Genomic DNA, 26,407 nt, shown 5'->3' with positions numbered 1-26,407 from the left:
GGAAAATGGCGGAGGTTCTCGGTGCACTCGGCCTTCGGCGTGTCTTGCCCATGCGTTGGGGGCCAGATGCATCGGAAATAGCAATGCTTTACATAGGCATTGACTTGGGTCTCTTCCAGACAGTTCTGTGTTTCACACAGGTTTGTTTTTTTACTGTTTGACGCTCAAACAGGTTTTTTTTTTCAAACTTAGAGCTCGAAGAGCCTTCGGCTCAGCTCTTAAGACGATCAAACGGTACCAGGAGGTTAACGAACTGTAGTACGCATATAGTAGATTCTTTTAACATGTGTTTAAGTTTCATGCTAATTGGTTGCTTTTAAAATCAACGGATGGCTCTTGAAGTTTCAAGTCAACTGGAGACTCTTAATCAAGATTATACTCAAACATACACAATAGGTTCACCATCACATGCATAGCTTACATTTTATTTTGGCAGGTCTTCTAATTCTAGAGCTGTGCATAACAGACTATAACAAAACAGTACCATATGCCAAAGAGAATCACTAACTTCTACTTGCCTAGAGGTACTTCAAAGATTAGACCAGAGGTCATCTTACTCCTATTTGCCTATATACACTTCAAGGACGACCAGAGGTTAACCTTAAATTGCCTAGAGCAGGGGTTGGCAACCTGCGACCCTCGTGCGTCTCTTCGGATGTTAAGCTGCGACTCTTTAGTTCCATATGCAAGTATTATTTATTTGATCGAGTTTAAGTTGTACTATAATAATTTTTTAAAAATTTCAGCTTTAAGTTTTCTCCAACACTATAAATTCTCTGTTCTCTAAAGCTATGCTAAAATGTAGTGCCTGAGTTATGTGTTGATTACAATGTACCGATTCTTGATTAAATATTGTGACACAACATCCATCATGCATAGCTGGGGAACAGTGATATTTGTATACAACTTTCACTTTCAACTATTGAATAAGTTAGTATTATTGAAGTATCCTACTGAATACTAAAAGTATAATGACAATAATAAATGAATTTATCTAATTTGTTTCGTATGTTTCAGATGTCCTTCTGATTAGAAAATATTATATCCTAGCTTTAATCTCCTGCAGAATGGCAAGGGATGGGGATTTAAACCTGGGAACATAGATAGAGTCCAGAGTGTGTATGACATGATCATACAACCATTTCCACAATCTAAAAATAGACCAAAGTAAATAAGTACATTAAATAGTATACAATGAAAAATGACTTTTCAACCTTATCTTCCCTATATAACTTTTCCAATAGCTAGGATAGAACCAGATCCCGTAAATCTTATATCTATTTCCATCTCCTCTTGTAATTAAAGACCATTCTATTAATATAAAACAAAAGTGAAAGACATTTCTTTATTTCACTGAATCATCATAAAGAACATACTTTTCTTATAGATACATTTTAAACCTCTTTCACAAAAAAAAACAACACTCAAGAAAAATGTTTTGTGGATAAAGACTGAATTCTTCAATAGGACAATAGGAGTTAATATAATCTCTATATCTTTCATCATTTCTAGTTACAGATTGTACAATGTCAGCAAGACCAAGAAAATATTTTTTGTTTTCTGTTAGCTTTTCTAAGGTCAACAAAGACCTGACTAGTTGAAAGTGCAAGTTCAAGGGAACAGACACACAGGACAATAATCAGGAGATTATGGTGTCAATAAGACTTACAATATATAATAGAATGGTATGAGCTATATATTACACACAAAGATATCAATAAGTTAATTATAGCTTTTATATAGCGCTCCTTTCATGCTTATAGCATGCTCAGAGCGCTATGGTCCAATCTTATTTGTGGACAGTGGGGGTGTATCTGGGAAAAGTCTTTGCGTGCTGCCTTTAGGAGCTCAGTAAACACAACTCTGCTCGAGTCGGGTGTCGAACCTTGAGACCCCTTCATAGGTAGCCAAGCCAAGTTCAAGTGTACTTAGCCTCTCGACCACACCTCCCACCTTAAGTTTTGATTAGGGACACAACAAAAGTTAGATGTTTTAACAATAGTACAACTAACAGTTATAACAGTTCAATAAGGAAACATGGAGGCCAATTGGCCAAATATTTGACACAAGAGCATTTCAGGAGAAAGAAAGTGAGTAAAGAAATGGGAAGAAAGAAAGAATAGAGAAGGTGAATGTGAGGTAGAACAAAGAAAGAATAGAGAAGGTGAATGTGAGGTAGAACAAAGAAAGAATAGAGAAGGTGAATGTGAGGTAGAACAAAGAAAGAATAGAGAAGGTGAATGTGAGGTAGAACAAAGAAAGAATAGAGAAGGTGAATGTGAGGTAGAACAAAGAAAGAATAGAGAAGGTGAATGTGAGGTAGAACAAAGAAAGAATAGAGAAGGTGAATGTGAGGTAGAACAAAGAAATATCTAAACATTACAAAAAAAGATACTTAAACATTTTGTCACTATAATGATATTTTTGGAGGGGAGGGACTACAGATTGTACTAAAAGGTATTCATCAAAACCTTAGTACTAGTTCAAAATATTTTAGTGAATAAAAAAAAATAAGACAATGAAAAAAATAGTTTGATTAAAGTTTAGCTGTGCACACATAACACAAATATATACAAGTTTTTTTGTTTTTTTTAAATAAAATATATTGAATTCAACTAATAAAAGAAATACAAAAATACTCGAGATGCTTTCAAAATGCAATAAAATGTCTTGAATCTGTAGGTGTTCTAGTAGAATAGAAATCAGTGATTGGCTGTCACAGCTGATTTTCTGACGTAACAACAGTAGAATCATAAGTTGCATTCTCAACTAAGGGAATAGATATTATGATTTATATTTAGTGATCAAAGAAATGAAAAAAAAAAAATAGCAAAACATATTTTGATTCCATCTTTATAAACTGCATCATTCAACCATAAATAAACAAATTTAAAAAATAATCCTTCCTGGCCTTCTACTTACAGAAGTTGGATGGCTCTGTTGTCTGTAATAAACTCTCAGAGTAACCTTTATCCTGTAAACATAAAATTTAATTGTCTCATTTTATGATACACATAGATCTATAATAGTATTCTAAAATGATGCCTAAAGATTGAAGGTAAGAGGAAATTTAAGTATTTGTACACGCTATAATTTCACTTGTAAGCCTCTAGAAAGATTTAGGTTGGGAATAACTAATTACTTATGACAAGGAATTTAAAGTTCTAGGCTGGGTGTTTTTACCTGACAAGAACTGGCTCCTTTAGAACTGGAGTCAAAGGATGTTGTTGCTCGATATTTCCTTATCATTGACCTAAAACCATCTCGCACCTAAAAAGAAAAAAAGAAAAACATACAAAATAATTTTCAAAAAAATAAATAAAACAAAGCTTATATTAAGTGTAATTGTATCAATTAGTTTTAATCAGTTATGTAATTAAATTTACAATAGATCTAGACTAACAATAATACATTTTTGCAATTAGAAATATGTTGAAAAATTGTTTAGCAATACTTTATGCTTTTAGTTTTCTAAATAGGCTATGATTCTATCACTTGTCTGACCAGTTGGGGAAGAAGGGGGTATCTGTGTGAATGTTACCGTGATTACTTTTTAAGTGCATAAAAAAAAAAGTTGTTTTACTTGAATTCAAACTCAAGGGCACTAAATCAGCTTATACCACCACACCAAAGCAGTGAGTTGATATAAGCTTTGTAAATACTGAATGCACACAAAAAAAAAACAACAAACAAACAATTTACCTGATATTGTAGCACACATTGGCAAATAAATATGAAAAGTCCCTAAAAAACACAAAAATATTTTAATGAGCAATGTAATGATAGTGTTACAGTGCAAACATCGGAATATGTTTAGATGTTGTCATAAGATCAAATTGAAAATTAATTTTTTTTGGCTATACAATGACTTGTTGAAAATTGCAAAATAAAAAAAAATCAGAAAAAAGAGATTTTAAACAAAAAAAAAACTTTTTTTTTTTCAAATATAAATACATCTTTGTATCATTGTATGATTTCTATATTTATATGTATGTTTCCATGTTTATAGGCCTAAGCAGTCATAATGGAATACATATGTATGTATCCATGTAAGAATATATGTTCAAATGTATGTATCATGCTGTCTGTTTAATAATAAATAGTTTTTAAGAAAATGTTCTGTAAAACTTACCTGTAGTGAATTACTTATAGCAAACAAATACTGGAAGAGAACATTATCAATACTGATTGACAAGATACCAAATAACCAAGTTATACCCAGTATTGGAGTCAGAATACTAATTGAACGGAACACTGACCTGTAAAATATTTAATTAAATTAAGAATTTAGTGCAATCGTTTGTTTTGTAAGAATGTTCTATTGCAGAAACAATATTTCTCCATAAAGTTTTTATATTAAAATTGTATGCATTCAGTTTTTTTTTATATAAAACTGGTTTATAACAAATTTTGGTCATGGTAGACAGCAATTCTAAATAGTTAATAATAGCTCTCTTACAGGGATCATTGAAACTTATTCTAAAACTTCTAAAGCTTTATTGAATTATCATGATATCTGTCACCTTATTAATATTATATAGTTCTTTATCTTATTTTGGTCGTGCCTGGTCGTGCGATTTGCGCGCTGAACTATCGTTCAGATTTATTGATGGCCTAGGGTTCAAACCCTGCCCGCTCCCATCCCCCGTCGCCCTGCGGGACGTTTGGACTAGGAAGTAATTATCTTCAACTCTGAAGGAACATCCGAAACATGTAAAACATTTTACAAACATATTACACTTACATTGTTTTCTTTTTTAAATCTTTATCCATCATTCTCCGTGAACTTTGCATGACACGCAACACATGAATAAGAATGACAACATTGGACTGAAAATCAGAAAGAATATGAGACAAATTGATAACAGATAAACATTGAAGTGATGGGGCATGGTGGCTGAGTGGTAAAGAGTTTGGCTGTCAAATCTAGGTGAAGACTGGGATTTTGAATTTGGGAATTTTTAGGCCCCCCTGAGTCCACACAACTCTTATGGGTACCTGAGCTGACTTTAGTTGGGAAAAGTAAAGGCAATTAGTAGTTGCGCTGGCCACATGACACCCTGATCATTAGCCATTGGCTATAGAAACAGATGACCTTAACATCATCTACCCTATAGATCGCAAGGTCAGAAATGGAAATTTTCTTTAGTTTTTATACATTGAAGTCATCATACTCTTTGTAGATGAATTATTATTTTTTTTAAACAACCTAAGAATTATTTTTATCAACCCTTAGACTTTTTGTAGTTAAAACTGATTTCAAAATTACCATCTTGTCACAAAAATTTAATTAAAAGAAATATAGGCCTATTATAATGTTGAAACTGACCATGCCAAAGACATGTGTCTGTTGTCTCTGGCTCACTAGTAAAAAAAAAACTTAGAAAACAACATACCACTAAAACCAAGAAAGCTGGTCCAGCAAAAGCCCATATCAATCCCTTACTATTATCTAACCAGCAACTGTAAGAGATAAGCAAATACATTCATATACACAAAAGATAAATTTGAAGCAAGTATTTAAAGCACTAACTTAATATGGCTATTATGAGTATTGTAATATTTCTATATCTTTTTATTATTTCTTTATAAAGTAAAACCCTGTTCTAAAAAACCTGTTACCTGAGTATGGTAGATTTAAATATTTAAAAAGATCAGTGTTCTAAAACATTTATTTTTATTAACATTTTATTTAATTCATTTCTAATTTTTAAGCTAAAAAAATACATTTAACAATAATATATAAAAAATAATTTAATTTATGTAGCACTATTACCATATAATGTGAAGCAAGGTTTATCTGAGCTCATAAAACAAACTAGTCTGTATAAGTTTTGAAAATAATAAGTCATGTGGTTTTTCTTGAATGTGGACGGACATGGTTTATCTGAGCTCAATGAGAAGCAAGGTCCATTCCTTTGGCTCATTTACTAAATAGCCTGCAAACAATAAGTTTTGAAGGACAAGGGCTACACAACAAGAAGAGTAGAGGGCTCACTGAGGGACCAATAGAGGGATCAGTTCACTAAAGTATAAGGGTGTTTAACCATTATAGATGTGGTGATGACAATGTCTTGAACATCTTGTAAACCATTCTAGCACTCCCAGGGAGCAGTAGGAGTGTAGGCAGAGGAGCAGTATTAGAATTGTGACTGTTTTAAATTCATTGCAGGTTGGTGACACTTTGTCAGTAGGTATACCCATTAGCAGAGCATTGCAGTAGTGAAGGAATGGCAGTATGAGCCAAAGGTCAAATGTTAGTGAATGACATCACAAAATCTTTTTGTCTTAAACTAACTATGGCATCAAATTTTTGTATAACTTCTAAAAAAAATTACACATGTCAATATTTGTCATCTACTTAGAATGAGTTCAACAAAAAGTCTTTTATGAAAATGTTGATTTATGAAAATGTTGTTTATTTATGATAGCTTTGTCAACAATTTGTACTTACACATATTTGGTACCATAGCCTTCTCCCTGTGTGATGGCTACTGATAGAACAACAACAAGCAAGGGGCCACCTGACAGAAGTGAAATGGCATGAACAATATTTTTTCCCATGAATTTCATATGCTTAAGTAAATCTCAAAATGGTGTTGTTCTGCAAAATGTTGTTGTCCAATTTTTCCAAACTTTTATTTCCTAATTACTATTGCATGAACGAGTAGACATAGAAATAAACTTACCATACATCAAAATAAATAAAAACTTGAGAATAGACGTTGACGACACTGTAGTGACTGACTTGAGAATCAGTAAACCCTGAGCCAACATGACGAAGAAGACAACCAGAAATAAAAAATGTAATGACCCAGCAATAATGGCACAAGTTATCTGAAAAATAAAAACAAAATTTATTGACAATCAATTTACAGATGACAAGATACAATTTAATACAATTTGTAATTATAACATATTCTAAATTAATAGAAATCAAAAGAATGCACAAGTACCTAACAAAATACAATGGACAGTCTTTACACTAATGCACTGGAATTGCCTACATTTTTCAACAACAATACACTTAATCAACTCATTTTGTTTTGTTTTCATTTTAGTAAAAGAAATTATTTTTTATGGAAAAAAAATACTAACAAAGGGGAATAATAGAAAATGTTAGATCATTAGACAAGCAGGAAAACAAAAACTATTTCAATAATTGAGCTCTAGAAACAGTTTCTAAGTCCATGTACATTTCATTGCTTACTAAGAAAATATAATTTCTTATAGAAAAAGGCCTACTATTAATAAATAGCAAGAAAGGTTTTGAACAACTTTATTTTAGTTGAATAAAGATTCCATTGGGCCTTGATGGCTGAGTAAAGTGCTTGGCTGATACACAGAGGGGTCTTGGGTTCAAAGTTTGCTGAGATTTTGAGTGTCAGGAATTTGAAGATGCTCCTGAGTACCCAACTCTAATGAGTACCTGACATTAGTTGAGGAAAATAAATGTGATTGGTTGTTGTACTAGCCACATGACAACTCTGTTCACTGTCAGTTAAAGAAACAGATGACTTTTACATCCACTGCAATATAGATTGCAAAGGCTTGAAATGGGAACTTGGTCTGAATACATTTCTGTCATTTGTAACTTTTAACCTGTTTCTTTATAATTTATTCAGAGTTGTATAGATGAACAACTTGTTGATTTCATGGAAAGATTAGAGAACATTTTTGCTTCTCATTGATTTGATATACCATGCATTTGTTTTGAATTTGAACATTTCTCTTGTCTATTGCAAGGTAACCAAAAGAATGGAAATCACTTACAAAGTCATGTGTCCTGTCTATTCCAACAAGGAACACTGTGTATCCAAGGAACAAAGCTACACTAAGATTGACATGTAGCACAGACCTGTCACTCTTCACATACCTGGTTGTACATAAACATTCACATTTTTTGAATACCAAAACTATACATAATCAATTGGGCATGTTAGATTACAGTATGAATATTAACAATATGGCAAATGTATTTTCTCTACTATAAAAAGTAAACAATTTGTGGCAAGCCATTTAGAAATTATTGCAGTCAGGAGTAAAACATTTACCTCCACATGATTCCATATACTGCTATGGTTACAGCTAAACCAATAAGAGATATCACTATACCAACTGCAGAAATGAAACGCAAGACTTCCCTATGAGTGTCCTGTAGACACAAAATGTAACGATGTTAAAATGTAGTTGACAATATTTACATCAGTAAATCATCCAATATTTTCAATAATTTGCAAATGTGACAGGAGTATGTCTAATATAATTTAATAATGCAGAACAAAGTAACTGACATCTAGAGTATTTGGTTCAAATTCTGGTAGTGATTTATTGGTGTTGAAATGTTAAGGGATTACACTTGAAACCTTAGAACCCAATTATATTATTACTTGGCTTGAACTCACCTTAACAGCATGTGGGGACATCAGTACGGCAAAGTTGGTAAGATGAGTACAAGTGCAGGTGACATTTTCTTTGTTGACCTTTGTGTCACAACCATCTGTTGCCCAGGAGCTGTCATTGCTATGGAACAAACAGTAAAGAGGAAAATCTAAATTTAAAAAACAACTGTAAAGAAATTTAAAACTTAATTTTACTAACGAATGAGAACATAGACATCTATATAGACATATCAATAGACATTTTAGGACTCAAACTTACGTCAGATATGCACAGACATGTCTAACACCTGTAGTGTTCTGCAAGTATACAGACACAAAATGCTTATAAAAAACAGTGTAACATAACATCTGTTATGTATACAAGTTATGCAAAAACATTGTAACATAACATCTGTTATTTATATAAGTTATACAAAAACAGTGTAACATAACATCTGTTATTTATATAAGTTATACAAAAACAGTGTAACATAACATCTGTTATGTATATAAGTTATACAAATACTATTACATCCTATTCTTATTAACCTTTAATAATCTAAACACAAGTATGTTACAACACTTAACACAAGCATCTGTTACAACACTAAACACAAGTATCTGTTACAACACTATCAACATTCTATTATCAAATACTTATAACAAACTTTTTATCCACTCCTGCACCTTATTAAAGGTTATTACAAGAATGCATTTCAAGTATTTTTTACCTTTTTATCTATCAGTCTATTTCATTCTTTACCCCAAGCACAACTGCCACTTACAAACACCCTGACATTGATTTACTATTAATTCAAACCAAAAAACAAATAGAATGTTTACAGAACTTATCTTATAAATTACAGATTCTTCAAAAAAGAAGATAATTACATCCTACACATTTAATGTGTCAATCTAGTCATGCGTGTTAATAAGTGACTTAAGCTCTGCTAAGTTGTTGGTCTTCCTGGCTGACTCAGGTAACCCATACCATTCTCTAATGGCACTAAGAAAGAAGAAGTACTTATACAAATTCATCCTTGCCAAAAAGAGCTCAGGATATTGATCAGATATAAATATAAACCACAAGTTCTATATTATCTCTACATACTCTTATCTTGAATGTTAAAATCAAAGGGTTGGTCTGTAAAGATTTAGGTTCAGGTTCCACCGAGAAAGATATTACATCTGAATTCAGAAATTTACTGGTAGGTTGTTTGTTGTTCTGGTCTCTGTAATACAACAATGTTTACAAACAGAAGAAACTATACTAAATACTTTCTAAAACTCTTGTATGAGAAGAAATTTATACTAACAGATGCATTATGAATATAAAAAATAATTTATCTTTTGTTTGCTGATACTATTCTGAATGTGGAGGCTACTACAATAATAATACTAATTTAATTGATATCACACTGTTAACAAACAAATGCCTGGTTTATTTGTGCAAGCATATTTTGTTTATGCATTTAAAAAAAAATTGTTTCAATAGTTATGTATTTGTATTTTGTGTTTATTTTAATTGGGAATTCTTGTTTGCTTTATTCTGAGTCCTTGTTAAAAAAAGGACTAAAACATGATGAATACATACTGGGACACACAGATTCTGAATAAAGAGAAGGATAAAAAGTTGTACTGATTTTTTACAATGACATGTTTTCCTTTGCTCTTTGCAAGCCCAATCACCTTTAACATCCCCCAGGACAAAGCAAGCTTGTCAAACATTGGAACTAATGACAAAGTAGACAGCATAAAGAAGTGTAACACCATGTTAAACAAGTCTGAGCTTAAAATGTTCTAATTATTCTGGATGTGTTTAGTTTGTATTGTTTTGAGAAAAAGAATGGCGGAAACCTCAAACCTAGTTCTAGAACACATAAACACTTTTAAAAATATAGATTCTAGCATTCATAAAATGTATATAAAATAAAGTGTTTTTTTTTTTATTTTGATATGGGGTTTTCACATCATTACAATAGTCACTCTATAACCAGACAGATCTCACTATTTTAGAAAATGGTGACATCTTAAAACCATGAATAACTTTATATATTTTAACATTGCAGTCAAAAGAAAAAAAAATCTTAATACCATTTATTCTAACAGTACATTCATATAAAAGTGAATAATATTAGTTAAAAAAAAAAATTAGAATATAAAAGTTTTCACTATGAAAATGTTTGTCAGTATTCAAGCGCTAGAATTAATCATAAAAAAAGTCTACTTACTTGTCAACTTTGTCATCAATGAAATTCTTAATAGTAAATTTCTCTGTGACGTTTTTGTAGATTATAATTGAATATTTCAATGTTTCTAAAAATATAGTTAGTATACTTGAAATGTTGAAAAGATACAATTATTTAGCATAAAATTTAAAAAAAATTAAATGTAATTGGGGAATTAAAAATTAACAATATGTCAATGATGTGTCAATTTGGATTTTGAAGATGTGGGTTTAACTTTTGGGTGCTAGCTTTCCCAGTGGAATAGAAGTATATCAGCTCCCACCTCAGGACTGCCGTCTGTTCATGTGGTATGGACTTCTGTTGTAACAGAGGTTTCAAGTTCAAACTTTGCATGCCACTTTCCTGCACGAGGTTAAAACTAGGACAATTTCCATTAGTGAAGGAACATTCAAAACTTTGAAAAACAAACAAAAAAAATTTTGAAAGCACCTCGAAAAGCAACTGTTGTCTTTTATATAAGCTTTATGCAAATTCAAGGGAAGCTGTTTTAACTATGTATATCTATATTTGTGTCTTTTTTTTTTTACCTCCCTTAATTGGCTTGAAAGTTTAAAATAAAAATATTATGACATAAAACTCTCAAGAAACACTACCAATAAAAAATAAATAATAATAATAAATAATGTACAAATTATATAAAGGACCATACCCAATGCACATAATGTTAGAGAATCAAGAGGCTTATTAGAAAGCAAAAAAAAAAGTTTGAAAAATCCCAATACAACAAAAAACAATAATAGATTGCTTTCTACATCTCTTGAACTACAAGACAATGGCAGCTAGTGCAATCAACATTCTACAACAAGCAATAGAAAAAAGAATACTTTTTAAAAACAAAGTTTATCTATGGGAAGGAACAGCAAAGTACTGACATTTATCTGAAAATAACAGGGCTTATCTCCCTTTCTGATATATATATAACAAAATAATTTCTCTCATTTATTTCCCTTATTATGAAATCAAACAAAATAATCAATCACCAACAATTAATAAACTATTGATTGATTGATTCATGTCAGGTTTAATAAATGATTGTGCAATGTTTGAACTTCCGCTGAGAATGGAAAATATCAGAAAAAAACATGTTTAAACTTTTTACCACACAGACAGAGTGAGTTGATATAAGTTTTGTTAAGATAATATAAGCTAATTTTATTGGTTCAATCAAATGGAAATTCAGTTTGACTACAGTTGACCACCTCAGCATAACTACTGTAACAATAACAATATAGATGCAAATAATAACAACATTCACACATCAAACACATACACACACACAATCAGCACTTTTATGAATTAGACTTCTATTTACTTCTCAATGACCGAAAGTGGGATAAAAGAGTTTTAAAATCTTTCTGTTTTAGTCCTGATAGAAAGGAGATGACCACTTTGTTCAGATCTGATGAAACAGTGGTTTAATGGATGCAGATAGTGAAGGCAGCAGTAACAATCAAAGTCATTTTTCAACCCCAAAAGCTTTTTTGCCAAATTTGAAGACTTTAACCTATAATATGTGGACTACCTGATGTTTCTTGGGATAATTGAATTTTATTCTCTGTAATATTGCGTCTTTCCTCTTGTGATTTTTTGGGATCTGGATAAATTATTTCATTCACAGTTTTTTGCTTGATTTCAACAGCTGTATTGATATGAAAAAAAAATTGCTTTTATGAACGCACTGCCAAACAAAAGTAGAATGATCATACATGGAAGTTTCACATTTTGGAGTTCACAATTTTTTGGGCTTAAGAGTGTGCCTTATTTCTGATGCCATTTATAGAAATAATTACCAAAGACACATCATAGAGACTAAGTTCATAGAGAGTGTATGAAAGCTATTAATCTAATTAAAAATTCAACAAAAGAAATTATAAGATCTGGATAAATGAGAGGATGTAAAAGAATGATTTAAAGAAATAAACTGCATCAACAAACGGTAGGCCTTCTTGTGGAGCAATTTTTAAAAAATGTATCTGAGTGTTATATGTTTCAAAAAAAGTCAGTATAACTGTCTTACCAATATTGTCTTTATTCAGACTAATCTCAGTCACATTGGTGTTAGAATCTAGCACACTCTTAGTGATATTCTCCACTGACAATAGCAACTTGGCACTAACATCATCTTCAAGGGACACAACTTTCCAATCATTCTCATTTGTAGACAGCAGTTTATCAATAGTCACTGTAATGTTCTTCATGTAATAACAAAATATACATGAAATAAATATTGAGTTCATAACAAAATAATTCAAATAATATGCGATTTTCTTAAGGGGCTCTAGAAAGGCTTATGTGCATTTTTTAAAACCTTCATTATTTTGACAGCATAGGTATATAATGTTTATGATGGAACAGGGCTGGATCTCAAGAAAAGCAGGAGGTGCTACTCCCACAGGCATCCACGAGAGAGGAGCCTTCACAATAGAGATTTTAAAAAAATTAAACCAAATTTTGATGGGTCAGAAACATTTTCTTAGTTCAACTTTTTTTTTTCATTTTTACCAACAATGGTTGGCATCACTGTGGTTAAGAAGTGTCTGCGTGTACTACTGCTAATGTGCTTGTAATATATTAAGCTTTTATACATAAGCATTATTATTAATAAGTTGATTTTGATTAAAGATTTGTAAAAGTGTAAGGGCCTCCACTTACTTCAATCTGGCCCTGGATGGAAGGCAAGCAGCCTGTTAAACTTTCTCTATCAAGTTATGTGCATGCTAGCAAATGACAAGAAGTACCATCACAATAATATGAGCATCAGGGATTAAATTGCACAGAATATGCTCACTTAGTGGAAAACTTGGTGGAAAATGAAGAACATATCAAGTGGAGAAAAAGAGCAGCAAATTTAACAGTTCTGGACAATCTCAGGTTCATTAGCAGTGACCTTATGTGTGCTTTTAATTTACACACTTTAAAGTAACAAAAATTAATGGTAGAAGTTCAATACTTCTGTAAAGGATGTGCATACTAAACTAAAGAATTAGTCATGTAAATCATAGGATAAAATTTTTATTCAAACTGAACAACTTTTTGAGGTTTTAAAAAAGAAAAAAATAAATAAAAAGCTAACATTAGCCAAAAGTTTTTAAAGCCTTTAATAATTCTACAATTATTTATACAAAACTTGTGAGTGTTCTGAATTCACCATTTTAATAGCCTACAAGTGCAGTATTTAGCATGCGAGTAACTCACTTGAACAGTAGTATTTGTTACATCTATCTTGTATTGGGTTGTGGCTGCACCTATTTTAGCGAAAATGTCTACAACCTTTCGAATGTCTCCAGATATAATTGTTTTGTTTTCTTTGTAAACATTGGCTACAGTTGCAGTCATATTCTCTATTTCTTTTGGTGTGCTCAAGTACGTTAGATTTTCAGCCTAGGAAAAAAATCTAATATGTAATCATTCAAATTTGAAACATATATTTAGAAAGTTCTTTCTCAAAAGCTCATGTTATAGTGACACTACTGTTGACATGCTATAAATTTAAAATTAGGTTATTGAGAACATCCTACAGATACACAAAAAGGACTCAAAAAAAAATTTGCAAAATCTATATGACATTTTTATATGGGGATTAGGCTTGCTATGTTATTGAAATGCAAATTACACATAGAGATTAAATTCTTACGAGATACATTTTAATGATGAAAATGATAAATTTTATTGACAAAGACTACAAGAATAGTTTCCTGGCCTCAATGTATAGGATTATTGTGTCATGCTATATATGTAAGCTTAAAAGAAGGTCATGGTGCAAAAGTAGTTACTTTATTTAAAATGATCAAACCATGAAATCCAAGTTTTTACTACTTACAGTAAATGAGATTTAGTGTTAATACTAATGTACTCTTACTTCTTGTGAAACTTTCTGAAGTACTTTTGGTACACAAAGGTTGTTGTTGGTTTTTTCCCATTTCCCTTGGATACTACATTTCTTTATAGAGTTTCCTAAAAAAAATAAACATGAATTCATTAACTTAACTTTCTTCTTATTAGTATTGAATCTACCAATGAGCTAGACTGAGCATCCTTTTCTAATAAAAAATATTAGTGGTTAAAAGAATTGTCTTTATTTTTCTAATTTTGGTCATAAATAATCCAAGTTATAGCACATGAATGACTCCTCCCACACAGAAAGTTGAATATATATGATGACCACGACTTTCTAAAGAATTCATACTAACTGTCAGATCATAATAAATACAATTTATATTAACTGAACTATAATTTCTTATTATTTAAACTATAAATAAGCTGACTTTAACTCTGTTAATAGAAATTTAAATTAATTTTCAGAGTAGAGGATGTAAACCATTGAAAAATAAAAAATGGCCTCAAGTGTGCCAATGTGCCCAATAATCACAATTGTATAATAGCAAACTTTCTTTTTCAATTAAAACAAGGCCCATGGCCTGAATATTCTTTGTATACTAGAAAAAGAAACCTGTCTATTAACCTGCAATTGGGGCACCTTGCAGTCTGCATAAAAGACAAACTCCCTCTTTATAAACTTTTTTTTCTACAGACGGTAGAGCTAGATCTAAACTCCCTCTTTATAAACTTTTCTCAACAGATGGTAGAGCTAGATCTAAACTCCCTCTTTATAAACTTTTCTCAACAGATGGTAGAGCTAGATTAATGTGAAATATATTTACCGTCATAGTCTTCTGGGCACTGTGCAGTGACACTTTTTCCAGGCTGAGTGTCTTTAAATATAACGCCGTTTTCTATTACTTCTTTACAATTTTGGACTGATTTAAAATCAGAACAAAAACAATAGATTTGTAAAATGTAAACGATGTAAAAAAAAAAATTCCAGAATAAATTAAAATTAAATAAACAATTTTTTTTTAAGGAGAAAGTTTTTTCCCATTTGCTTTGGAAATTGATTTCAATGCAATTCAATCAAAGTGAGGCTATCACACCATATGAGACAGAAAGGAATCACAAAGTGGATGTAAAAGCAAAGTAAGAAACTACAAAAAAAAAAAAAAAAAAAAAAAAAAAAAAAAAGAAAGAAAGAATTTGAGAGGGAATTTCAAAGGGAGAGTAGAGAATAGAAAAAAATGGGGCATCAAAGACAAGGAGCAAGGGAAAAGTTTTTATTCTCAACAGAGGTGGAGCTACGGGGCGGAAAGTGGGGTAACTGCCCCAGTCCCACGCCTTACAGGAGCTCCACGATAAAGAGAATCTTTTGTCACTATAAGCCCATCGCTCAGATATTTTTGACCCTGATAATACTGTAATGACAGTTGCCTAGGTTCCCATGCACTGCTAAGGCTGCTCCTGTTCCTGACCATACAGACAGGCTATCAAATACTTGAGTGAAACATTTTTAATATTATCTCATATACGAGCCACTAAAGAAGTTCTATCCTTTCTGCACATGAGCATAAATGTAACAATGAATATAATACATATATTGATGTTAGCACAGTCGTGTTGTATATATTTGGAACTGTTGTCACACAAGTTCGAACCCTGCCCGCTGTCATTCCCCACTGTCCAGCTGGAGGGTTGGGTTAGGATGTAAAATTTCAAATTGAATATCCAAATCTTATTATCAAAATCAAACACACACATACACAATTTAAATAGATTAAAAAATACCTTTTGCTGTGGCTTCAGTCTGTTGGAAAAAAAATAAGTAAAAAAATATTTATATTTTATTTAAAGAAAAAAAATTGCATTTTTTCATTAAAAAATTTCCATTTCGATGTCAAGAATAGAAGGATCCTCAGTATCACCTACAAAATCCACACCACAAATGAGAGAAAATTGAAACAGGATAGAAATGGTAATTGGACCCCACCATGATGGCTTGACCTGCAGACCATTGTTAAAAAAACGCAAACTTAAAACTATTTGGCCATATCACAAAGCTCTCAGGGCTTACACAAATTTTTCTGCAGGGAAAAGTACCAGAGAAGAGGCAGATGGCGCGATGAGGAGACAACATCAAGGAACTGAAAGAGATTCTAGCAACTGACAGAAATTAATGAAAAAGAGGGTCAACACATCATGTGTGGTGCTCAACTATGTGATTGATGTAGGTGAAGAAAGATCCACTTTTCAACATTTATTCAATTAAAAGGTTTATAATGTTAAAGATTAAAATATATATAAAAAGGCCTAATAAATGAACTAGCTGCAAAGGTAGAGGTCACCCTACATGACCCTTACAAGTCATGTGACTGAGGTTAGACTGTTTCTAGAATCTGTGTGCGAAATTGTCAAGGAAGTGTTCCAGAATGAAAACATGACAGACGCTGTATGTTTCTGACATACTCTAGAGGCTTGTACAAGCCAACTCTATATAAGCCAGAGAGGGAGCATGCAAGGACAGTCGTTACAGAGCCAGATAGAAGACGAGATGTTTATGACTCAATGCAAGTTAACAAGAGTTACCTGGATTGGAGTAGGGTTAGTCAGTACAGTCGTTACAGTGCGAGACAGTAGAAGATAGATGTGTATGACTCAACGCATGTTATCTAGAGTTACCTGGAGTGGACCATGGTCTGAACAGTTGTTACAGTGCGAGACAGTAAAAGAGAGATGCATACGACTCAACGCCCATTAACTTGAGTGGACCTGAGTCAGTACAGTCATTACAGTGCTAGGCAGTAGAAGAGAAATGTGTATGACTCGGTACAGTTGAGTAAAGCGTAATACGGTTTCATACAGTTGAGAAGTACTGAGTGCAGTGAAGTGCTGATATTGTAAAGCATCCTCCTAAACAATTGCTAGATTTTTTAATTGTAATAAAGTTTTATGAAACTGTAATTGGATTTGTCTTTTTCTTTGCATTGGTTTTATTTGATAGTCTCTACAAACATATTAAGAGCCAGAACCATATTGCGTAACAATACTTAGACATAGTATCTCTTAAATTCTTATCTTATAAATTACAGACATTCCATTAAAAAGAATATAAACCAGTCTAACACATATAGTATTTGTAAAATTGGCTTGACAAGAGACAAATGTCTAGATAGGCAAGAATTTTGATTAATTTGAATTCTTTATTAATAAGTAAACAAAAAAGACAGTACACATCCTACACTTTTTCTCACCATATAGACATGTGTCCATAGAATAGTGACTTACTATTTACCCATTGATTCACTCACTGACTAATTAATAATGTTGTGTAAAAAAACAAAATGTTTAACTTCATTCAGCAGTCCAAGTCCACCCAATTATAATGAATATTTAGAAATGTATTACTTACAGTTATTTCATTAACATCAGGAGACATAAGCACGGCAAAGGTGGACAGATGTGTGCAGGTACATTGCACTTGGTTGGCCTGTGTTCTCTTAGTTGTACAGCCACTAGTTGACCAGGAACTAAAACGATACATAGATATGTTAAGTCTGTTTTGTTTAAGTCTGCTTTGGGAAGTTTTCATAATATTCTGCTCTTTATTTACACATTGATTTTTAGGATCTTTTTTTTTTTTACGTCCTTTAAGAAATCAAATTAATAGTCTAAGACAAGAGAGAGTAAAAAAATAAAGGAAAGTGGAAAATGATTCTAGTGGTTGAATAAAAAACAAACAGGTCTTACAGGTCTTTGGTCATAAACACACAAAATTGTCTATACAGTGTGTGATTCTGAAATAATAAGAGATGAATGTACACTAATAAGAGAGATCTACTATTGAGCTATTCTTCTATTGAAACAGTTTATTTAAAACTTATAAAAAATATAACAATATTAGTCACTAAAATGCTTTAGTTTCTGATGAAAAAAATATCATAAAATTGCTACATACTGTTATTTGAAATGTCAGTCTTAACGGATTTGATTTCAAAGCATCAACCTGTCGCTTAGGTTCCAGGGAGAATGAGATCACATCTGAGTTCAAAAGTATAGTCTTGGAAGCGGATGCTGAGTCTCTGTGGTATAAGCGTAGTAGAGTTATAAATTTACTAAAATTTTTAAATGAAGGCTAATATTTAGTTACCACTGACTGATTATACAGATCAGTTTAGGATAGATGTTTCTGTTGACATGCAACTTTGAACATCTGTTGATACTTGGAATAGAACTAAAAAATTAACAATTATTCTTAGCATTTGTAACAACAAAAATAAGTATATCTTATAAATACATGTACTAATAATACTAGAACACCAAGGTGGAAATTTTTTTAATTGGCCAACAATGTAATAAAATGTTCAACTAGTGTATATTTATATTATAATTTTAAGCCACTACATACCCATAATCAAAATCTTTGTTTATTTTGACTGTTTGAAATTTGCTTGTCATGCCTTTGAATTCTAATATTGAATATTTCATGTTTTCTAAAGATAAAATATTAAAAATTATTAATTAACAACCTTGTTAAGAAGATGCCAATATACCATTTTGTTTAACAACCGCTTCTATAAATAATCTTAGTCATATTTAATTTGAATAAATTTTGATAGCTTAGTGGCTTAGTAAGACGGTCTTACATACATACAGCGAGAACCTTGTATACTTCTAAAATTGTAACAAATGTGAGCTCACTGTAGGAATTGACAGAATCTGAATATACTCCTACAGAGACACAGGGAACATCTGAAAGTGTCACTCTCTCTACCTACATAAATCAATGTCTATAAAGCAGTGGCTCTCACATAGAGTGGAAACATCCGCCCGGGGAAGCGGATAGGCAAAGAACAAGAGTAAACAGCCTCCAGCGGATTACCACAAGTATGTTCTAGTGAACATACATACACAAGGCGAGGACAATGCACGTTTGCTTTGAATAGGAGGAGGAACCTATGGCATTGGCACAAGGAGTCGTATCTTATGAAAGACGGGTGTGAATCAATGATAGTCTTGTTGTTAGGGGTCTCATGACAGAGCCAACTTCCCATCATGGGCATGGGATAAAAGCCTTTCGCGGGTTAGATGTTCATAAAAGGGATTTATCTCAAACCTTTTTGAGCACTTCAAAGAGAATGATGATATTTTGGGAGGAACTAAAAAGACAACAGCATCACAGAGCCCCGCCTTCTTCTGGAAGCACAATGAACATTCACTCTTGGCGTTCGTTTGCTCTCACTGACATGGGGAAAAACAGCATGTGACTTTCCAAAAAGCTTTTGGAAAACTCTTACAAAATTGGCTAGACACATATTGGAGACCCAATTAAAGGAAACTATTCAGCATAAACAATAAAACTTTACTTATATTGATATCAGAAGCATGGACACATATTTTATAATAGTCACCAAAACAAGAACAGGGCAATTGGTTGACATTATCTCCCTTTCTCTTTTATTCCTCCAACCCATTCTCTCTTCCTATCTCTCTCTCCCATTTTCTTTTAAATTTGGTAAGTTTTATGTGGTGCTTGTAAGTTGGTGTTCAACAGAGGGGCGAAAATCGTATACAGGCAAAAACCAAAAGGCAGACGACCCAAAGGCAGACCCCGAATGTGATGGATAGATGACGTGGAAGCAGATCTGAAGCAGCTTGGGGTTAGGGCGTGGAGACGAAAGGCCCAGTAGAGATCTGAATGGAAGGATGTGTTAAAGCAGGCCAGAGCCCTCCATGGGCTGTAGCGCCACTGGGATGGATGGATGGATTGTAAGTTGGTGTTAATAATAAGTAACTTTGTCTGACATTGCACAATTCTGTAGTTACAAATAGTTCCTGAAAAATATGAAACTCACTGCCTTATTTAAGCATGATATTGTAAATACATTACTTTAATAATTTGAACTATATATTTCATTATAAACATTCACTAATTTTTTTGTATATGTCAGAAGTCACCTAAATTACACAGAATCAATGCACATTCAACCAAGAGGTTTACCAACATTTATGCGACTCACCCTTTGCAGGTTGAGAAAAGAGAATTTCATTTTTACTTTCTTGTAGTTTTCCTCCTTCATTGTTTGTAGGATCTGGATAATGAATACTATCACTGGTTGTCTGCTTTATCTCCAGAACTGTAGACAATAAAATACAATGCTTAATTGAATGTTTCTAATGAGACTATAGCAAACATTTTTAGAATTATTTCAATGCTTGACCTAGGCTAGATATTAATATGTTCTACATACCAATATTGTCTTTTCTGACAGAGATATCAGAGAATGAATGCTGGTCAGTTTGAAGAAATGACTGTGTGAAGCTTTCTAGTGAGTGAATCATCTCAGCTCCCGTATCATCTTGATTGCCATCCGTGGAGATTTCTGTCCATGAAGAATTACTGGCTGCTAACAAATTGTCGATCGTAGCGGTTAATACCTGAAAAAATATGCGTACACTTAAATGAATTCAAATCTCATAACATCAATCTTCAGTCAAGCTATTTTGTTTCATGTTTCTATGTTTTACAAAGTCTGTTTGCAAGATGGAATAGAATGCTTGCCTGCTGCAGCAGAAAGAGGAACTATGATTGTGACAGAGTTTTAATTCAAATCAAGACAAGTTCATTGAGTGAATAAAAAAATGGAATGTGAGCCAGAACTTAAAGTGCCCCTTTGGACAGTATGGAAATCAGATTCTCTATTAGCATCTCTATACACACAAAATCGACGATATCAAAATGAATTTAGGTCGGACACAGAAACAATTAAAGTATCTTTAAAAAAAAACAAAGCTTAAATTGAGAGATGTTGCATCAATTTTTAATCAGTCATGTATTAATATTCTCAAAATTTAACTCAATACATGCAATAGGATTAGGATAGATAGATAGGATAAACAGTTTGATTTATCTTTGGATGTTGAATTTTTTTTTAGAGTGCAAAGCTTTTGTTTAGCACACTTTCATGCTTATAGCATGTTTAGTGCACAATGGTCTAATCCATTATGTGGACCAATTGGGGGTGGGAGGGGGTATCTGTAAGAAGGTTTCCGTGCTGCCTTTTTTAAAAACAATTAAATCATGTAGTTAATTTTTATTAATTGATTAAATAAAAATAATAAGTATTTTTTTGAATTGATTCATATGTTGTTATTGAATGTTATCCACGATGAAAAGTTGTGTAAAGTTTCAACTTGATTCAAGAACTGGAAAGGGAAAAATACCTTGTAAAAGATTCTACCAGAGAGAAAGGCAGATGGAGTGAGTTTATAAAAGCGAGTTAAAAACACGATGTGAAACAGACACCCTTAAATTTCTAAGCAATAGCTTTAGATCTAAATAGATAGGGCATAGGGGTAAAATTGTGTTTGAATGAGACTCACCTCAACCACAACCTTTGGCACAGTTAATTTAAATAACTTCGTCTTATCTACAAGATCTCTGAAGATATTCACCACATTTTTAATATCTCCAGACAAAATAGTTTGTCCAACATCCTTGAATGTTTCTTGCAAAGTCTTTGAAATGTTCAGGAGTGAGTCCTGATTCAAAGTACCATTGAGCTAAAGAGAAAACAAAAATCTGATACCAAAATATAATATTAGCGAAATAATGAATAGATTATTATTGCCTGTTTATAACTCTCTGTAACATTCGGCTGATAGTAAAACATACTATATCATAGTTTGAAAAAACATTTTAGCTGTGTTTAAATAGCAAGCAATTTACACTATATAAGTAACTAGCTGGATATTACTGATCTACTGGATTGAATTTAAATCTATGTCAAACACGGAGAATGCTCCTTTCACATTTTTTTAAATTTTGCCACAAAAATAAAAGTAGATTGTGAAAATGGGTTTACCAGATTTGTTAAAAAGTTTTGTTCTTTAATAGAGATACAATTGTCTTTGTCTATTTTTAGGGCCATCCGTTGCGGAAAGACAAACATAAACTACGATCTCTGCCACGATGTAAGGAACATTTATACCAAGTTTTATCAAGATTGGTCAAATGGTTCTGATTTTCATACATATACATACATGTGCCTTACTTTCTGCTTTATATTATAGATTGTTAATATGTGTTGACACGGGAGTCAGAATAAAAACAACAAACTAGCCAAACTAAATTAAAAGTGTGAAACTCAAACAAGACTTAGCCTTCCTTTTGTTGACAACTAACAGGAAAGTGAAGTACATATTGATATTTGTCTGTCTTATCCTGATTATGACTATTGCAAATTTGGCAGTATTTTATATCATTTATACTTTCTTACCGAGCTGAACAGAGTGTCCAAAATATTACGAGTGCAGTTCGAAAACTGACCATCTTCCCAGACGGCTTGTTTTGTGCATTTCTTCTTGACATAACCTTGAAATGAAAGTCATAAAAAAGGTTACACTTATTGTACATAATTATGTTTGTTCTTATGATTTTATTTCTTTGTTCCTAATATAAATAGTAAAAAAAATAATTTGTCCTTATTTTTTAAAGTTTTCATAATGTAAAAAATTATACAAACGATAATATAAGATTAGTGTATATTCACTGTATATTGAAATATTTATCAACAATAAAAACAATGAGAATATCACTTTTGCTGTTTCTACCCAAATCTAAATGATCTTATCTTATCTTACAAAATAAGATGTATAGTTTCTTCTCTAACTTAAGCCAACCAGAATGTCATTTTAATTTTCTTTGCCCTAAATCAACAGCAAAGTTATAAAACAGTCACTATTTGGATCATTTGTGGAGTAAATATCTGACTCTAATTTAAAATTCAACAAAAGCTGGCATTGGAAATGTAACTAGTAAGGGACACCAGCCCACTTATAAGTTTGTAAGGAGTGGCTAAAGGTCTTATTGGTAATGATTTGTGTACCTGTTCTCTCTAATCTGTCTATGTACTTAGCAAAGCATATGATGTCTTTATTTCTGCTATGTCTAGTTATTATATAATCATTTCTTTATACAATAGTAAATACCTGTATAGCCAGAAGGACATTGTGTTGTTACTTCATTACCACTTGAGGTTTCGTCAAAGATGATGCCGTTTTCTGTAGTCTCTTGACACTTTCCTATTCAATAACAAGTAAAACAAGAGAACAGTTTGTTAGTTTCATTTTATACTCAAGTTAGTGTCATGAGAAATTTGAACAAAAGATACCTCAAAAATAATTATTTGTATGACTTCCTAGATCAAGCATAAGATGATAAATGTATTTTGCATTTATAAAATACAACATGGAAACTTTAAAATAGTAGGCCTATTTAACTTTTTCTTAGAAGTTTTTAAAGGACTTCAACAAAAAAATACATTGTGGGGTGGGGTAAAGTATAAATTTAAGTAAGGCCCACATTTACCTGAGGTCCCTTTTTCAGTTGTTGTCTCTGACTCTGTTGTGGTATTTACTTCTAAAAAAAAATCAAACCACACATTTATTTTATGTAGCAAACATTAAATACTAGATTTAATTTCATTTTTCAACTCAAGTTACTTCAAAGTTTAAGGGAATTATCTATTCTTTAACGTTAAACTAGTGTGTGTAGTGACTATAGTCTATAGTATACGTATCTAGATCATTATCATAGTAATCATAAGTAATAAAGTAACTAAATTAAATTAACTAGACTAATACATTATCATTAACGATTAACCAAATCAAATCTGAATAATTTATAACGATAGATTAGATCTAAATTTTATAAATAAAACACACCGAACCTAGTTAATAGAGACAAGAGAAAGAGAGATTAAGACAAAACTGACACACCAAGACACAGATGCACACGACACATTGTACAACAGAGGACATCTGCTTAAAAAAAAACAACAACTCAATAATAATTGTTTCCTTTGTTTTATTGCATTATTTGGGAACAATTTCTAAGTGCTGCCAGTCGACCATGTCTGCTTTTGATTTCTAAAATGTAGATCTAGATCTAGTCTAGTATCATCTGAGACTTACTGACTTAGTCTTCTTTGATCTGTGGATTTTAAGTTTAAATTTAAAGAATAGAAAATTAAGAAACAAAAATTAAAGAAATTATTTAAAAATGTTGCATTCGTTAATATTCAAAGCTTTTACTGTTTTGTTATTCGAAGTAGGCCTAATCTTTTTTTTTCTCTGTATATGTAAATCATTAAACTACATAATGATTCGAATCACGCAGTTATTAAGTTGGCAGATACTTTACACCCTATAGAAGCTACTTCCCACAAAATAGTAGAGTTGAATATCGATTCTGTTCTGGGATGGTGCTATCCAATTCTTAATCCATGTACTTTGTAATGGTATTCATGGGCGAAATTAAACTGTAAATTGCTATTTCACTCAAAATGAACATTTAGAAAGTGATTTTCATGATATACGCCTAGCAAATAGATCCACGTCTAAAAGACAGCATATTTGTCTGCATTCAGCGTCAGAATATAATAACCCACTGCACACAAAGGATGACTACTAAAAAAAAATGATAAAAAATAAAATAAAAAATCAAATGAACTCATAATATATGGAACTCAGATGCGAGGTTCCTCATGTTGAGATCTACATTTCAAGATGTGCAAGTTCCAAATGTCAAAGCTTAGAAGTCGAGGTCCACATTATACGATTTTCTTCTCGAGGTTTCCATTTTTCATTGACTTGTTGAGATGAGGCTAATAAAAAGTGAAACAAATATTTACTAAGGCACGTGGTCTTAAAAATGAGTAGACCGAAATATATTTCAGTCCTCTGCTGCATCCAATAATGATATTAAAGGTGTCAGGGGGTCGCCATATGTAATGAAAGAAAATTATGTTTGACCATTATAATCTAAATTTAGTCTCTCTATCATACATTTTAATGTGGCTATAAAGTAAAGTATAAAGTATCAATAAATGTAGGATTTTATTTTTTTGGTATCCCAAAACTACTCTTAGGACTGTACTGGGCCATACATACATTTACGTCATCAAGGATGATGGGACTGGGTTATTGGTTAGGTCACTTTACAGTCTGAAGATTTTACTTAGAAACGTGGGCGATGGCGGACACGTTTTCATAAGCAGTAATATTAGCTGTGTGGGTGTGTGTCTGTAGGGGAAAAAAGGGACAGACATACTTTGCAATGACAAAATAACTCACTCGCACGAAGCATCTGAGGAAAAAAAAACTGTTTCGGATGTTCCTTCAAGATTATGAATGACATCCTTGCTGCAAAGAGCGTGATGGCGATCGCCAAATGGTGAACAGAAAGGTAATGGATGAAAGGCAAAGAAAGGGTTTTCACGCTAAGGGGATAGAGGCGGGCAGTGATCCAGCCCGGGACTATTGAGACGACAGTCCAAAGCGCAGGCAGTCATCTAAGGCTAAACCATCATTATTATACCATTTGTATGATCTTATAATATTCCAGCTTATATGCTCTGACAAAAACCCAGAATAACGTAAAATATCATTTTAATACCGTATATTCTTGGTAGGCTCTCTTGTTTTGTCCATATCGTTTAATTGAATTTCGCACTATGAAAACCAAAGTCATTAAAACAATGTTTACCTTAGAATACTGATTCTAATCTCAATGGTTCTGTTCTAAATCACGGCAGGAAATATCTGCCTCGCGCTTACTTACCACTGACGAAGTCCAAACTAAAGGAAGAGCATCAACGATACGAACTGACTGCACTGAACATAGGCAAGACTCTACTCAGTAGAGGCGTGTAGGGCAGTGTAGAGTGTAGAGTTGACAACATGGTGAGAGAGATGGCACTTGACTTTGTCACGCTTTGCGTGCATTATTTAATGTCAATGTACTTTGGCAACAAACAATAACCTAGAAGAATGTCGCTTATGTGTAACCTACTTATATGCTAGAGTTTATACTTCCTTGACAGAATACTTGGCTAGCTTGGGTCAATGTCAGCTTAGCTTAAGCAACAACAAAAAAAATATAAATAAAAA

The 26,407-nt window shown here is 32.2% G+C and overlaps 1 protein-coding gene across 2 annotated transcripts; it reads right to left on the bottom strand.

Moving 5' to 3' along the window:
* Positions 1-1,432: 1,432 nt before the first annotated feature.
* On the bottom strand, positions 1,433-26,278 carry LOC106064908 (adhesion G protein-coupled receptor L2-like). Of its 2 annotated transcripts, none has more exons than XM_056028921.1 (33): positions 26,004-26,278; positions 24,969-25,122; positions 23,826-23,876; positions 23,447-23,539; positions 22,735-22,829; positions 21,839-22,018; positions 20,707-20,893; positions 20,476-20,592; positions 18,864-18,948; positions 18,414-18,537; positions 18,206-18,252; positions 17,868-17,985; positions 16,247-16,265; positions 15,292-15,387; positions 14,490-14,584; positions 13,826-14,011; positions 12,648-12,822; positions 12,153-12,269; positions 10,613-10,697; positions 9,493-9,613; positions 8,662-8,699; positions 8,406-8,523; positions 8,055-8,155; positions 7,774-7,876; positions 6,690-6,837; positions 6,455-6,524; positions 5,397-5,463; positions 4,745-4,830; positions 4,133-4,259; positions 3,703-3,744; positions 3,184-3,270; positions 2,923-2,974; positions 1,433-2,769 (listed from the first exon to the last, which is right to left on the bottom strand). In XM_056028921.1, exons 2-33 carry the CDS (start codon positions 24,970-24,972, stop codon positions 2,717-2,719), a joined length of 3,087 nt encoding a protein of 1,028 aa, XP_055884896.1. In that variant the 5' UTR covers positions 24,973-25,122; positions 26,004-26,278; the 3' UTR covers positions 1,433-2,716. The 2 variants fall into 2 exon arrangements, with proteins under 2 accessions (XP_055884896.1, XP_013079061.2); XM_013223607.2 differs by having other exon boundaries at positions 26,079-26,278.
* Between the last annotated feature and the right edge of the window lie 129 nt (positions 26,279-26,407).

Source organism: Biomphalaria glabrata, chromosome 5 (assembly GCF_947242115.1).
Source record: "Biomphalaria glabrata chromosome 5, xgBioGlab47.1, whole genome shotgun sequence".
NCBI lineage: Eukaryota > Metazoa > Mollusca > Gastropoda > Planorbidae > Biomphalaria > Biomphalaria glabrata.
This window is presented reverse-complemented; position numbering and strand designations above follow the sequence as displayed.

What these genes read in the sequence shown, in the direction of transcription:
- LOC106064908 (XM_056028921.1), bottom strand. An exon ending in AACAAAGATTTTGATTATGG is followed by an intron (nt 18,538 to 18,863) that starts GTATGTAGTGGC and finishes CTTATACCACAG; the next exon opens with AGACTCAGCATCCGCTTCCA. An exon ending in TTTTAACATTCAAGATAAGA is followed by an intron (nt 8,700 to 9,492) that starts GTATGTAGAGAT and finishes GTATACTTGCAG; the next exon opens with AACACTACAGGTGTTAGACA.